This window comes from Crotalus tigris, unplaced genomic scaffold (assembly GCF_016545835.1).
Source record: "Crotalus tigris isolate CLP2741 ecotype Arizona unplaced genomic scaffold, ASM1654583v1 scf7180000017792.2578787, whole genome shotgun sequence".
NCBI lineage: Eukaryota > Metazoa > Chordata > Lepidosauria > Squamata > Viperidae > Crotalus > Crotalus tigris.
In genome coordinates, this window is record NW_024096639.1 from 36,110 (window position 1) to 53,331 (window position 17,222).

Below are 17,222 nucleotides of genomic sequence, written 5' to 3' on the forward strand. Positions count from 1 at the left end.
TGAACAGCTGAAATTACATGTCTTGTCCTTCTGAAACCTCTGGACTTCCCAATTGCAGCTGTGCCTCTCCTGCCCCTAGCTCAGACAGCCACTCTCCAGTCTCTGCTCTTGTGATGGTTCTGCAGTGCTTGGCCTCACCACTTCTGACTCAGAGCCTCTGACAACCTCTGGATGTTCCTCCACATCCCCCTTCAATATGCCTAGAACTGGCTCTTCCTCATCTGAACTGACTCCAAAGAGGCATCTGGGGAATTATCCAGGGAAGCCATCACATAGAAGCCAACACATAGAGAAAGATACTTAGAAAGGACTGCCTTAATGGATCAAGCAATTAAAAGTGGTGGCTGGAAGTGTCCTTTCAGATTTGCAAGATTCTGTTAATATATTGTTATAATAAAGTACTCATGTTTCCTATCTGGCTTACCTAGAAAGACTGACAGATACTTTCTCAGGAGTCATTTAATTAATAATTTTTCACCAGTACATTTTTAAACCAGAGATTGAAATGAGGTTATTCTTTATTTATAAAGAACACATTTTCCCTCACAAATATTGTTTCTTTTAAATGATAGTCAGCATTCTTGTTCTCTTATGTGTGAAATATAGAACTTTGTGCAGTAAACACATTTTTAAAACTAATACTTTGGGATAGAGTTGAGAACAGTCTTTAAATACTTGCTATGACAATCATGTGCTTGTCCCAGATGATTAGAGCTCTGATTTACACTGAGGGCCACACACTACATCAGGTTTTCACCTGAGAACAGCTAGCATGTGATCTGACATTGGAGAACATAAATGTTGACTGTTACAATCAGATCTCTGTGGAGTTTTCAGCTACTACTGACTTCTGTAGCAGGATAGATTCATTACTGCCACAAGCACCTTATATATCCACCTGGTGCTTGTGGAATTCCATGGGGAATGTCCTAATAATCTGGCAGGCAGCTTAATAGTAGAGTGTCTAAATTTAGCAAGGTTTGAGAAGAGTCACCTGGATCAATGCTAGCAAAAGACAAATGAACTTGCACTTGGACTGCTTACTCCAGATTTGTCTTATGGAACCTACAGACAACTGACTGCCATTTGTTGTTTCTACTTAATCATTAAACTTTGGAGTTTTGTGACTTGGGAGTTTTTAGGGAATATTGCTGCAACAAGATATAGTTGTGAAACAGATCAACTAATCTCATAGTTCTTTTTCATCCCTGAAACTTTATGAGAGTCTCTTTTTTTTCATAATTATTTGATTTAGTTGGTAAATTCGGAATATCACCCTCCAGATTAAGTGCTCTCATATAGAGCAAATGCAAATTGTGATCTATTAATACTTCTGAATATAACTTCTCCGCTTGACTATTATGCAAAATTTGATTAGTATTATTATGAATACTTCGATATTTGTAATATTAGTTTTTGTTTTCTTCTAGGTTAATATTCTACATAATTCCAACTCTAATTCCATGGAGTATGCAAATCTTATAATAAAAGAGCCACAATTTCTCCAATCTGTCCATCACCCAGAAGAAAGCACAAACAATATTCAAGGCTCAGGTATTACATGAATTAAGTAGATAAGAATGGATTGAACAAAAATTGACCTAACCTTACATTCTGTTTATGTAGAAGTACATCTAATGAAAGGAAATCCACCATTCCTTATTGTTAGAAAAGTTCTAAATTCAATTGGAATCTGAATTCCTATAACTTAATATGACAGGATAATTGTACTAGCAAGACTCTGTTAATGTAGCTTACAATAAAGTAGATTTAGCTCATCTGGTTATGTTTCCTGTCTGGTCAATGTGGTAAAACTGACTGCAGTCTTGCCAGTCTGAAAGTACAATTCTCCTGTCCTCTGATTTACAGCCTGGGAAATTGAGAGCCTCTTCTGAGCTTCTTGTCCCACCCATTATAAGATAAGATAACTTTTATTGTCATTTTTTTACTGTGGGCACAACGGCACACATCAAAAATGAAATTTAGTTGCCCGCTCTCTTATCTAGTTGCGGGCTAGGCTCTTTTCTGATCATTCCCTAAACAGAATTTCTTGGCCCATTCTCCCAAAGTCTTTCTTATATGCTATTATAGTTTGAATATCTTTGGTGAAATGAAACACGTCTTCTTTCTCCTTCCTGCTCATTTATATGAAGATTGATATCATATCTTCCTTTAAGGCTATGCAAGCTAACCATGCAGCACCTGTTTCCTTAATCATTTCTCATAAAATTAAAGTTTACCAATCCCCCCACAATGGTGCATATTTCCTTGCTGTTGTTCTTTTCTCTTAGCAATTTATTGGCTGCTCATCTCCAGTGAAATGAGAAAAAATATAAAAACAGCTAAAAATCTAAAATCAGATAGCCCAGACTAAAATAAATATCCTTTTAATCTTTTTTTAGACTGCAATACCCAGAACTAAACATATTTTTCCAGTGGGCTCTAAACAAGGGAGAATATAGTAGAATAGCTGGCCAATTTTCCCCTCCCTTGGACTCTCGGCTAGTTTTAATACATCCCAAAATAGCATTTGCTTTTTTTCTCAGCTGCATCACATTATTTGCTCATATGCAGCCTCTGAACCAGTAGAACACCCAGATTCTTTTCATATGAATTACTACCAAGCCAGATCTCTTTCTTGCACCTATACTTGTGCCTTTCATATTATTCTTCTGATTCAGGAGTTTATATTTTTCCATATTAAACACCATTTAATTCATTTTGTTCCAGTGTTCAAGCCTGTCTAAATCTTTTAAATCATCTCTTTCTGATTGTTAGCTTTAATTTTGTGTAACCTGTAAATTTGAAAATCATCCCTTCAAACTTTTCATTCATGTTATTGATAACATTTTGAATAGCATAGAGTCTTCCGGTTTTGCACAGTAGCACATGGCTGAGGGAATGTGAAGCTCTGCACCCCTGGTTTTGCCCTGCCAGGGGACCCTAAATGGGTCTAAGCCGCCCCTGAGAGGCAACGAAGAAGGAGGGCCCCCTGTGGATCACCGAAAGACTGCGGTCGATCCATTTGATCCAGGGGAAGTCCTCAAACCCAACAGGAGAGAAGCTTGCTGCACATCAGTGACTAGCCCAAGCTACCAGCAGCTGAAGTCCAAAAGCACTAACTAGAACAACTGTGAACAGCATGCTTGGAACCGGATGAGAATATTGATTTTTTCTATCTTGTAACTGATTTCCTGGAAAAGATCCCCAAGAAGCAAAAAATCCTCCGAAAGTGAGAAGGCAGGGGATCCCACCCTTACCCTTCCAGAGATGGAACTAGCAATTTAATTTTTATGGGGGACAGAAATATATTGAAATGAAATTAGTAATACTATAGTCTGAATAAATCTGAAAATTATGAAAATCATTAAGATTTCACATCTGAAAGAGTATTGATGAAATTATAAAAAAATCATTCTTCATCTTAAAAGTTGGAAAATGAATAGCTACTGACATCTAGTGGAGGATTAGAGCATAAAACTACAGTTGCATTGACTCAGAAATTGGCAAGATGCCCAGAAATAAAAAACAACCTGTTCCTTTGAACCTCAGTGATTTCTACCTAAATAGAGACCAGCTGGGAACAAAGGTAAGAAAATACACTGGGCTATCTACTATAGAGTGAGAACTACATTTGTTTTAAAAACTGTTGACCTACTGGGATTATAAATACTTACTGAGCTGTGATTTCTAAGCTCAAGAATTGTTTTCAGAGAAAGAAAAACCTTGACTTTTGGCTAGCCTTCTAGGGGGGAGTTTACTGGAAAGCTCTTAAGCGGTTAAACATTCTGGACCGAAATTTTGGCTGGATGACAATTGTAAGGCCCCTGAAGAGAAGAACTGTTACAAAATACTGCTTCTAGTGGTGCTTTGACAATTGGAAACACATTGGATTGTAAAAACCATATATAAAGATAAGAACTATATAAGATTTGATTGTTTGGATTTTAAGATTGGCTGGTTTGACAAGGCTAATTACAGAAACTATGATACTGGTGAAAGACTATCTGGAGGCAGAAGATAAGTTTGTTTCATTGGTAAATTTAATATGCACTTCTTTCATCTCTTTATCTAAATTATTAATAAAAATATTAAAAAGCTGAGGAAAAGCAGCTTTTACTAGGCAGGCAGAATAGGGACCAAGCCCAAGAATCCTGTTTCTTCATTGAGATCTACAGGCTCAAAAATCTCCTGGATAACATTTCCAGATGTCACCTCTATCAGCTGATCAGATTTATGCATCCAACTTCCAATTCAAAGCACACATGCATTATTTTATGCACATAGCAACCCATTAATGATTCTTTTGGCCCATCCTTCCCTACCAAGGTCCAAATCACTGTAAAAAGTGCTACATTCCATGAATGCTCTAAGTGTGAAAAAGTACTGACATTTCATCATCAATATGATCTTGATGTAAGCACATATTTGAGCTTACATATGCATCTGGTCACATTCAGTGTTCCAGTTTCACCAATATCATAATGAATTGTCACTTGACAGAGAGAGGGAGAGGTCATTTGGAGCAATCCTGTTTAGAATCTTCATATCGTTCATATTACAGCCCAACCAGACTGTCCTCCCTGCATTGCTGAGGAATTCAGTCCCAATCAAACAGACCATTCTTTGTCTAAACACATCTTGTGAGATATATCCCTTCTGTTATAAACAGTTTATCATCAACACAACTTAATTTATGATCCAAGAAACACTACATTTCCCATCAACACCATTTGTGTAGCTAGTAATTGCAGTATGTTTCTTTCCTTTTCCTGTCCTATTCCATTAGAACAATGCTTATACCTTCAGGTCCTTAAGCTTTCTTCCAAGATTTTCAAAATTGTGGCAAAATCTGTGTACTTATAGCTGCTTCTTGAAGTATTATATGTCAACATGTTCCCTAGCAGGAAGGATTATTTTTTGCTAGACTTAATTAGAGATGAAAGCTGTTCTGTTATATTCCTGATCTATGCTAGTGGCACAAGGAGAGTTTACAAGCCATTGAGTCTGATCAGCATATGCTTGTTGCCGTTCTTCATATTAATGAATAACCAATTCCCCCAATTCTTTTTCTTTGTCTTAACAGCTGAATTCTCTCTGCCATTCAGGACTGGAGCATTCTAGTCTCTAATTCTGAAGTATCTTTTTTTTTCCTCCCTAAGTTTTACTCTTCCAGTGGTACAGAATATCTTTGGCATCTTTCTATTCACTGACTTGCTCCTCTGTTTTTCCATCCATATATAGAGTTGTTCCCACTATCAGTTTCTGTTGTGACATCTGCTTTCTTTCTTCTGATAAATCACTGTATTTTCTTATCAGCTTAAATGCCGCTATTTGCTGCTCCTGTCCCTAGACTTTTCTTCAATGTTATTATGTCCTTGCATTAGTGGCAAATATATGCCAGGAAAACAAACTTGCCATTGGCATTGCAGGTGGAAATCATAAACTGATGCCCATTCATTGTTGCTTTTATTTCTTAAAGCATCATTAGAGGGTTTTTATTCATATTTCTTCCTTTCTCAAACCTTTGGGTTAACCGAGTGCAAACACATGACTTATGAAGATATAGTGTGGGGCCTCCTTAAACTCTCTTGCCAGCTTCTTCTTACCTCTTCCTTTTTCTTTGCTCAGTAAGCTCGGCCTGAAGAAAGACCATGGTGGCACCAAATAAACTCTTCCCTAAATTTTACATGTGTTGCATCTCCTAGTATCCATGCATACAAAGTGAATGTGCAAGGAGGATGTTTTTGCATGAATAGTTTTGTGCATTAAGGGCCCCTCCTTACTAATGATGATATTGTGTATATGATTCTAATGGAAGACATATTCCTCATTTACATATTCATTGACTATGTGAGTAGTTTCTGGAATACAAGAGCTGGCATTATATAATAAAAGTAAGAGATTCTATACACAAAAGACAGTTTAAATGTGATAATCACCTATGGATGAAATTGCTATTGTTTTATTTTATTTTTTTAAGAATTGTATTGTTATCATTTTGTAATGGTTTCTTTTAAGTTCAACAACAAAACAAATGTAACTGCAGTTACATTTAGGTATCATTATGAATGCTGAAAATTGCTATAAGTATAACAATAAGCATAATAGCTTTATTAATTAAGAAAACACTAAAAACACTAAATATACCTAAGTGGCATTGGAAGAATATGTTAAATTGCCCCATTTTATTTCATTTCAGTACTTCCAAGTATGGCTACCATCATCATTGTAATCTGTGTCAGTGTTTTAGTCTTCATCATAGCTCTGGGGGTATACAGAATTCATTCAACTTGCCATCATACTTCAAAGGAACATGAAACTAATAAAGAAAATGAAATGGACTGGGATGATTCAGCTCTGACTATCACAATCAATCCCATGGAAGTAAGTAGAAAAACCCTATTATCCTATATTCTTGCTATCACTTCTATTTTTCATTTATGAGCAAGAGTCTTTTTTCAAAAATCATCTTCTGCCAGCCCCCTGACATTATTACACATAGTGGGTGAAAAGAAAAGCATCCTTTCTACTTTTAGATTGGCCTTATTTTTGATGTTAGTATGTGTAGTAGATCTGAAAAAGGTCTCTAGTATATCTAAAGATATCCCCAGATACACATGGATAGTGTTATGTCCCGAGCCTTGCAAACGGCTCGGGCGTTTGCAGGCAGTCCCGGGCAGGTGCAAAGCTGCCCGGGACCAGACAGGCTGTCGCCAGCGCCGTGCGCATGCGCGGGTGCTGGCGCGGGAAAAGTATCGCATTTACCCAGGAAATGTCTATATAAGAAGTTGGGAAGTTTTGGGAGCTGCTGAAGCCATCTACTTGTAAGCTGAACGCAGAATAAAGAAAACTGAGAACTTCAACTACTTCTCGTGTCTGCTTCCCGCCACGGACTCAATACTGGCAACAAAGGTGGGATTGCCTTACACCGCCTGGAAAGGAAGAAGTGTAAGCTTACCCAAGTGAGTCCTGAGCGGCGGAACGGCGTCGACTCGGCAGCTACCCGCCAATCCAGTGCGCATTCGGGGGTAGGCTGGCTGATAGACCCGTCTCCTGAAGATGGCAAAAATTGGAAGGCTTTCGGAATTCGACGTCTCACATCCAGAGCGGTGGGAGTCATACGTAGCCAGGGTGGAGAACTACTTCAAGGCAAACCAAGTGAGGGAAGAGAGCTTGAAGGCTGCCACCCTGCTTTGTGTTTGCAGCCAAGACGCCTTCGACATCGCAGAAAACCTTGCAGCACCTGTTCCAGTAGAGTCTGTAAGCTACGCAGATCTGAAGAAGCTACTGAAGGAGAACTTCCACCCCAAGATGTCCGTCATCGCATGGCGCCACACCTTCGAGCAGAGGGATCAACGGCCCGGTGAGTCGGCCAAAGAATTCATCGCCGCATTACGGAAGGCTGCCAAGCACTGCGAGTTCAAAGACCTCGAAGAACGACTGAGGGACCGATTCGTGTGCGGGTTAAGGCATCGAGATCTACAACAGAGACTTTTCGCTAAAGAAGAATTGTCCTACCAAGATGCCTTAAGGGAAGTCACCGCAGAAGAAGCAGCAGGCGGCGCTATCAAGAACATGCGGCCGATCAGAAACAGTCCAGAGTTTGCATCCGTGCACCAGGAAGACGCCCAAAGGAACTCCGAGGAGGATCCGGACGAGGAAGTCGACCGTCTCCACCCCACGACGGAAGAAAAACAGAAGGGAAGCTCTTCAGCTCTGCTCAAGTGCATCGGCTGTGGAGGTCGCCACCGGAGAACCGACTGCAAGTTCCGCTCCGCTACCTGCCGGGCATGCGGCAAACAAGGACACATTGCAGCTGTGTGTCTCGGCCGACGAAAGGTACAACCTCAGGAAGAACTGCGCCTAAAAGGTACCAGATTCCCCAGCCAGAATAGGGTAGGGTTTTGCGCTTCGCGAAGAAGCATCCTTAGGACAGGCACACACAAGCCCATTAAGAAAAAGCTGTCACTCAAGGTGAAGCTACAAGGGGTTCCATTATCTATGGAACTAGACACAGGGTCTGCCTTTTCAATTATCTCCTTGCATACATTTAGGAAGATTTGTTCTGGTAGTGGAACTCAGGCCAAGTTAAGGCCTTCTGACATTGTGTTAACAGATTTTCAAAATTCAAGAGTGTGTGTTAAGGGGGAGGCCACCCTTAACGTGCAATACAAGAGTTTTGAAGGTCCACTAGACTTATTAGTAGTAGGGGGTGAACGAACGAGTCTCATCGGACTCGATTGGTTTGAGGCCCTGGGGATACACGTCACAGGACTCAACAGTTTACAAACACTCGACCTACAGGAAGTCTGCAAAGAATTTGCAGATGTTTTCAGCCCCCAGCTAGGCACATTCAAAGGACCCCCTGTGTCCTTAAAGCTAGACCCCACTGTCACTCCCGTTAGAATTAAAGCAAGAAGGGTCCCTTTTGCTTTAAAGAGTAAAATTGACACTGAGTTAGACAAACTGATTCAACAGGGAATCCTAGAACCGGTTGATTCCAGTCCTTGGGAGACCCCCATTGTCACGCCTCTAAAGGCAAATGGGGACATTCGCATTTGTGCTGACTACAAATGCACTCTGAATAAGGCATTGCAGCAACATGCCTATCCTGTTCCTGTGGTCAGTCATATTCTGGCCTCCCTCAAGGGGGGGGCGAGTTTTTGCAAAGCTTGACCTAGCTCAAGCGTATCAACAGCTGCCTGTTGATGATGATGCTGCTATAGCTCAGACTATTGTGACCCACAGGGGGGCCTTTAAGGTAAAAAGGCTGCAGTTTGGAGTGAATGTCGCTCCTGGGATTTTCCAAAGCGTAATGGAAAACACACTGCGGGGCATACCGGGGGTTTGCCCCTACTTTGATGATGTCTTAATTGCAGGAGACTCCACACACCTTCTAGCTGAAAGGCTAAGAGCTGTTCTGTTAAGATTCAGGAAATCAGGCCTCAAGCTCAAAAAAGACAAATGCATGATTGGGGTGCCTTCTACTGAATTTCTGGGGTTCAAAATTGATGCTGCTGGGATTCACCCTGCTGAATCCAAACTGATTGCTATTTTAGAAGCACCTAGGCCAAAGTCCAAGGCCGAACTTCAGGCCTTCCTGGGCCTCCTGAATTTCTACAATTCTTTTCTTCCACAAAAAGCTAGTGTAGCTGAGCCTCTTCACAGGCTACTAGACAAACAAGCAGTGTGGCAGTGGTCACAAACGCATGAGGGTTGTTTTAACAAAGTCAAGGCTTTGCTCACTTCTAACAGTGTACTTGCACATTTCAATGAGTCCCTTCCTGTGTGCATCGCTTGTGATGCGTCCCCTTACGGGGTTGGAGCTGTCCTGAGCCACCTCAGGTCTGATGGAACTCAGGTTCCTGTTGCATATTACTCCAGAACATTGTCTTCTGCTGAGCGCAACTACGCTCAGATAGACAGGGAGGCTCTGGCTGTTGTTGCTGGAATTAAAAAAATCCATGACTTTCTATATGGCAGGCACTTCACGGTCTTCACTGACCATAAGCCTCTGCTGGGACTGTTTACCACACGTAAGCAGACTCCCCAAATCATTTCCCCTAGAATGCTTAGGTGGTCTATCTTTTTGTCTGCATATGATTTTTCCTTACTCCACAAGCCTGGGAAAGAAATGGGCCATGCTGATGGCCTCAGTAGATTGCCTCTGCCAGTAGGAGAAGCTGACCCTGCGCCAGCTGTCAACATTCTATCAATCCAAGCCTTGCCCGAGCTCCCTCTTTGTGCCAGGGATGTTGCCGCTGAAACAGGTACAGATCACACACTTTCACGTGTCCGTTCCTGGGTTTTGTCTGGTTGGCCTGAGCACTGCCCTAGTCCTGAGTTTCAGAGTGTCTGGTCCAAAAGGAACGAGCTGTCCCTTTCTCAGGGTTGTCTGCTTTGGGGAAACAGAGTTGTCATTCCCACCTCAATGAGGACTAGGGTCTTAGAATCACTCCACGAGGGTCATCCTGGCATTGTTCGTATGAAGGCTCTTGCGCGCAGCCACTTGTGGTGGCCTGGTTTAGATAAAGATATTGAGGCTAAGGTGCATGCATGCCACCTGTGCCAACGATCTCTCCCAGAGATGCCCCAAGCTCCCATGCATAGATGGGAGGAAACACAGTCCCCATGGTCTAGGGTGCACATGGACTACGCTGGGCCCTTTCAGGGCCAGTTCTTCTTGGTCCTTGTTGACAGCCATTCAAAATGGCTTGAGGTTGTGCCTGTCTCATCCACCACCACTGCAAAGACTATTCAGGTACTGAGGGGGATTTTTGCTGCACACGGGCTGCCAGATGTCATTGTGTCCGACAACGGCCCTCAATTCACTTCCTCCGAATTCCAAGCTTTTTTACAGGCAAACATGATTCGTCATGCCACGTCTGCACCCTTCCACCCGTCCACCAACGGTATGGCTGAACATATGGTGCGCATCACAAAGGACACATTGAAAAGACTCACCTACGGGGACTGGCATCACAGGTTGGCTGACTTTCTCCTTTCTTATCGTACCACACCGTCCACTTCTACAGGGAGAAGCCCAGCTGAACTTCGTTGGGGGCGTCAACTTACTACTAAACTTGACCGGTTGCATCCGGACAGATTGCCTTCATCTACCTCACATCCTAGGGCACCTAGACAACTACTTGTGGGTGCCCTGGTTTGGGCTCGCAATTACGGGCCTGGTCATACATGGGTCCCCGCTTCTATTTCCAGGGTCACAGGTCCTCTCTCCTACGAGGTAGCCCTGGAAACGGTCGTGTCCTGCGTCGGCACATCGACCAACTCCGCCCTCAGCGGGACTTTTCAGATGAGACTCCTGGGTCTTTTCCAGGGGGGAGGGGGACCCTTTGGAGCAAAGGGAAGGGCACGAGCTGCTGCCCATCTCCACTGATGGAGCTACAAACGGCCCATCCCAGGGTTCCGCGAGAGCTCCGAACAAGAATTCTATGAGCCTACCTAATTACCAGGCATCCACGCCTACTCCAGCCAGGGAGTCACCCCGGGGGCATACTCACTTTCCACACACATCACACAGCACTCCAGTCACGGAGGATACCCGGGGGCATCCCAACAAATCATTCCCCGCAAGAGAGCTGGCACACAATCCCCAAGGTTGGCCTGACCTTACCCCAAATCCTACAGGGGGTCAAACATACAGGGAGGTGGTCGAGGAACCAAGTCCCGACTACAACACCTCTAGCCCAAATCAGGGAGTAACTGAGTTTTAGGAAAGTACAGAAACCCACACAAGCCCGGACACAGAACGGGGTTCAGGGAATGGACAGCCTCCTGACAGGTCTTGGATGGACCTAGGAGGTTCAACAGAGATGCCCAGCAGTGGCTATCACTTCAAGGGGCCCGAGGGTCTACAGCTAGGCAGGTCAACCAGGTCACAAAGTGACAGAAGCCCTGGCCTGACGAGCCCGGTGGGCAAGCAAGCAGGCCAGGCATGGGGGCACAGTCCTTGGAAGGCACCAAGGCAAAATAAGGAGAACAGGCTCACATCTCCCTCCAGTCAGGGAACTCATGCTAGTAACCCAGAGCTGAGAAGGTCACAGAGAGCAAAGAAGTCTCCTAAATACTTAGAGGATTACATAACATTGCTGGCTAAACAAAAGCCAGGTAACGATAGGAGCACTGAGAAGCAGAACACTGCATAAAATAAATGATTATATGTTGGTAGTAGTTTTAGCCCGGGGGAAAGGGGTGTTATGTCCCGAGCCTTGCAAATGGCTCGGGCGTTTGCAGGCAGTCCCTGGCAGGTGCAAAGCTGCCCGGGACCAGACAGGCTGTCGCCAGCGCCGTGCGCATGCGCGGGTGCTGGCGCGGGAAAAGTATCGCATTTACCCGGGAAATGTCTATATAAGAAGTTGGGAGGTTTTGGGAGCTGCTGAAGCCATCTACTTGTAAGCTGAACGCAGAATAAAGAAAACTGAGAACTTCAACTGCTTCTCGTGTCTGCTTCCCGCCACGGACTCAACAGATAGGATGTTCAGGATTCTATGTTTCATGGAATTACTATATCATATTTCATTGAAGTACATTTGGTTAACCTAGAAGGATGTAAATACTATTAGTATCAATAATATATTTGTGTTATGAAAATTACTTTGCATAAATTTTAAGGAAAGTGCCCTTGTTAAGTCATTCAGAAAGGTCATATTACATTTTTTTTGTACTTGTAGCTTGGCCTTTTTTCTCATGCTGAATCTAATAATGTATTATTGATGAATATCTTTGTATCAAAGCTAGACTGGAAAAAAAATGAGTAGAAGTGCTTGCTTAATCAAGAATAGATGGATGACATTCAAGTTGTATTGTTTTACCTGATTAATTATTTAATATGATCTTATAGAAAAGATGTCAAGTCATATGATATAACTGTTTTTGGTATTTTGTTTAATCCTTTAGCTTTCTGAGTTTTACTCAGGGAGGTCACTTTCATTTATCTCTCTGTAAATTTGTTACTCTATAATTTTCTCACCTGGTAGTTAGCTCTGCCAAATATGACCATACATTTGAAGGCTAATTTCTTTTTCGTTTTGGTACATCTACACACATATCAAACACACATTCTCATTTAAAGATTTACAAATAAACTTCAGAAAGTTTTTTTTTCTTCTTATCAGCAGCACCACTTTATGTTTCCTTATCATACATAGAAATATGAAGAACCTTGTGGAGAAGAAGAAAGTGATGAGGAAGAAATTGAAGATGAAGATGATACAACCAGTACAGAGTCAGATGAGACTGAAGAGGAAGAAGAGGAAGAAGCCATTGGGAATAAAGGAGACCAACAAAATACAACCAGGCAAGATCAGCTGGAATGGGATGATTCTACATTACCCTACTAGAATTTTTAGTTTTCTTTCTCTTTTTTGTATAAGCCAATACTGTGTATTTTGAGTCAATCCTACTGATTCAACCGTATCTTGGATCTATGAATTAATTGACAGTTTAACTTCCTATTGACTACAGTTGATAAAACTGCATTGTCTGAATTTGATATAGTTGTATCACAACTGCTCCCAATAGTTGTTCCTTTCCTAATATGTGAGTAATAGCACCTGGTAAAACACAGCATCTAACTATTAAAGAGTCACTTGTAAAAAGGACACCAATCTGACATTTGTTACTGCTTCTCTAGTTCCATGAAAAACCCTATTTCTTTTAAATGTGTATAAGCAAACCCAGTTCATCAGACTAGAAAGAAGATAGTCCAGGTTGCTTTTAATTTTTTCCAAAGTTTACATACATATAAACTCTTTTTGGGATTCCTTTAACTCTGCCTTGTTAAAGATCCTACTGTCAAAGAAAGATGTACATGCTACTCAGTGCACAGGGCAAAATTCATTTGCACATATCTTCATTTTTCATTTTTTTCTTGTGGCTATTTGGCCTTTGCAGAGAGTTTCAAAATATACTAAATTGTATATGTCTGTGCATGTATAAGAATGCACTGCTAATATCCAAAGTTTGCAAAAAAGAATTCTTCTCTAGTCCCTCAACTGAAACTTAGTTAAAAGGCATGTAAATCCTATAACTGGAAATCTTTGTCTATGATGGTTTTTCACTGCCACAGAGATTAAGAAATGTTTTCCTTTGTGTGAAATATAAAACTAGAGTGTTACTTGGGCTAATACCTAGACTTTTGATCTTTAAAGAAAGTATCTTCTGAGAAAATTTAATTATAAATCATCATCCAATTGCAGAATTTTATGACAGCTCTATGCCATCACAGAGTTTGCTTGGAATTCAGACATGTTCTACTGTATATGTAGGAATTTAAATAATATTTATAATCTCAGGAAAACCCACTCTTTTGCATGTTTAAACTCTCATAAAGCTCTGAATGCATTGTTACAGATGGAATAGGTGTTTGATATAGTCTGTGGATTATTAAAATAAATTCTAGGAGTCAAACAAGTAATGCCATAGGAAAAAAAAATCTCATCTAACTTTCAAATCCTTCCCCCCCCTACCTGCTTTGTCATGGATCCTTCTCTTCACCAAAGATGTTTTGTTTGAAAAATAACAATTAAACACAGAACTTAAAAGTAAAAAAAAAAAAAAAAAGCCTGGTAGCATTTGAAAACTTTTGCTAAAGAATAATATTGAGTAGTTTGCATTTTTCCAGCTAACCACTATATTTTGAATGTTGATAAATTTGTGTGCTTTCTTATATATTTTTCTCAATATTTGTGGCTCTACATTTGAATGCCAAGTATATACAAACATGAGCATTTGATGAAGAAGAAAAATGTTTTGTATTCATATTTTCTTAAAGATTTGGGGCTCTTGTTCCTTTTTAGCCCATGTACTGTTGATAAAATCTCATTTCCAAAAGGTTTTAGCCCAACAGCAAATAAATTTGCATATAGAATGGATGTGATGATGTCCCTCTTGTGATTACATAACTCACTGTCAGGCAAAAAAGTAACAAGAGCTGATTTTTATGTTTGCTTTTTATTTTTATAATTGCTTTGAATGAGTATCATTTCATCCTTTCATGTAAAGAATGCCTCAATGTATGACAACGTCTGAAACAGAATAAGTACTATCTGTGGCTTTGAAAGAGATTCAAGTATTACTTTTTTTCTAGGAATACCTTTTAGTAAAGGGTATCTAGGAAATTGTCTGTACAAGTTCAGACTATTGTCATTACAGCCTACTAACTAACAGCAACTGCTTACATTCTCCTATTGGATCTTTTAATTAGAAATGACAGAGGCTTTGTTTGCAAGATAGCTGCTTTACCACTGGACCATGTCCTGCTATTGTGCAAAATTTTACATTGTTCTGAATCTTGGAGGGCTAAAGTAAATCTCTTTGAGCAATTGCCTATATCTAAGGTAGTTCTCTTGCTTTGAATATAATGAAATTAGATTATTTTATTTTTTCTCTGAATGCATATGGATCTTTCATAACTGTGCTTTGAGATCAGAAATACATTAAAGCAGACAGATGATGATGATGACAGTGATGATGATGAATCTATCTATCTATCTTTCTATCTATCTATCTATCTATCTATCTATCTATCTATCTATCTATCTATCTATCTATCTAAATGTATGTGGCTCCTACTGAATCCTAATAGTCCATGAACATATCCTAAATTAAAAATTAAATAATTTAAATTTTTAGAATGCAGGAATATTTCCTGTTCAAAGTAAAATACATGATAAAGCTTATTTTTGCTTATTTATTTTTGCTTATTTATTTTAACAACCTACTGAATCAGATGACATTACTTGATGTAAACTGGATTAAACTTTTCTACAATGTTTATGTTTTACTTGAAAAACACACCTGCTCTACAACTCCCACATTAGCTTTTATCTGTTTGACTTCTAAGAAAAATATTATTCAAACTGACTCTCAGTTTTATATCTTCACACTGGTTATTTACTATGTGGTACTCTATCTGGGTGCAGTTTTACTCCGCAAAATAATATAACAAGTAAATCAAATCCCAGATATTAAGGGCTTTACACCTAAAGTAACCTAAGATTTTGAGTTCTAGTCTCACTTTAGATATAAAAACTGACTGGGTAACTTTAGGCCAGTCACACTCTTTTAGCCGAGTCCACCTCACAGGGTAGGGGTGCTATCTTAAGGAATTTTCCTTAGCTTTCATGGCCATACTCCTAACATACCAGAAACTATTTCTACATTTTTACTTATTTTGTGTGAGTTAGGAAAACACAAGTGGCATTCTATCTCTGTCTGTTTAGATGGGCTAAAAGGGTTTTTTTTTTTTTTTTTTTACTTTTAGTAGATGTAGTACTGAACTGTCAATTTTCATTTTAAATTTATTTAAAACTGCCAACATTTTTACTGTGTTGACCACTACCAATAAAAGTGCTTGAGTGAAATAATAATAAGACAAATGTTCCACCCTCACCATCAAATGGTGAGAAATAGTGAAAACTGAAGGAATCAAGATGCCCTGTGGAAATATCAAAAGTCTGTATGAGGACAATTACTACAAATACCTGGGCATCCTTCAGGCTGATGACATCAAGCACAATGAAGTCAAGAAATAGGTTAGAAGTGAATACATCAAGAGAATGAAGAAGATATTAAAGTTCAAACTCAGTGGAAGAATTACCATCAAGGCAATTAATACTTGGGCAATTCCAGTCATTAGATATATAGCTGGAATAGTGGACTAGACTTAATCAGAACTAAAAGCTATGGATATGAAGACCAGAAAAATAATGACAATGAATCATGCCCTTCATGCAAAAATGTTACAGACTGTTGTTACCAAGAATTGCATGGGAATTGCATGGAATGTTGCAAGTATATCAAGTGGTTGCAGAAGAAAAAAGGGCATTGGAAGAATATCTGAAGGACAGTGAAGAGGTTTCACTGAAGCTACCATACCAGGAAGGTTTACTTAGTATTTGAAAGACCAAACTGTCCTACAAGAAAGATGAAATGAAACATAGAAAAGAGACATGAGAACACAAACTATTGCATGATCAATAAAATAGCAGGCGAGGAAGATAATGCCAAGACCTAGCAGTGGCGAAGAGTTGGGAAGTTGAAGAAACAGACAGAGGGGCTAATTCTGGATGGGCAAGACCAAGCCTTAAAAACAAATGCATACAAAGTCAGAATAGAGAAGATGGCAACAGACAGCAAGTGTCGCTTTTGCCAAAAATTGAAGAAAAGGTGGTCTACTTGGCAACTTGCTGCAAGAAGACTAAACAGACTGACTATAAACAACAGTATGACAAACAATGATGCATTGGAAGATGTTTAACTGATGGGATTACAAAATAGGGAAAGTTATAGAAAATGAAGAAGCTAAAGTGCTCTTGGACTTTAGAATAAAAATAGATAGGCATCTGCCACAGACTTTTTTTAAAAAGTTTTTTATTTAATAGTTAAAACAAAAATGGACATAACGTGACATTCCAGAATAAATACTCCTAACAATTTGTTCCTCTTAATACATTATACTTAATACATCATTCTTAATCTCTATATAAACTTATTCTTCTATACAATACAGTTATATATACAGTTATATATATTTCTGCCTTAACACTAATTTGAAACCCGAGCAGTTCTCCTTAATTCACACCAGTAATAAAATTTGTCCCAGATTTCAAAGTAGTCTGATTCTGTCTTATCCTTCATTTCCATTGTGAGCCTATCCATTTCAGCATACGATAAAATTTTATATAAAATCTCTTCTT

General features: G+C 39.9%; 1 protein-coding gene across 1 annotated transcript in view; it reads left to right on the forward strand.

Annotated features, from left to right (window-relative positions):
* The window catches only part of LOC120307591 (calsyntenin-2-like), a 44,310-nt gene extending 27,398 nt beyond the window's left edge, over positions 1 to 16,912 (forward strand). Inside the window, exons 8-10 of the mRNA XM_039342477.1 lie at positions 1,431 to 1,554; positions 6,203 to 6,387; positions 12,672 to 16,912. Coding sequence (XP_039198411.1) covers positions 1,431 to 1,554; positions 6,203 to 6,387; positions 12,672 to 12,863 — 501 coding nt within the window. The 3' untranslated portion in view covers positions 12,864 to 16,912. The remainder of the gene's footprint in view (positions 1 to 1,430; positions 1,555 to 6,202; positions 6,388 to 12,671) is intronic.
* Positions 16,913 to 17,222: the final 310 nt, after the last annotated feature.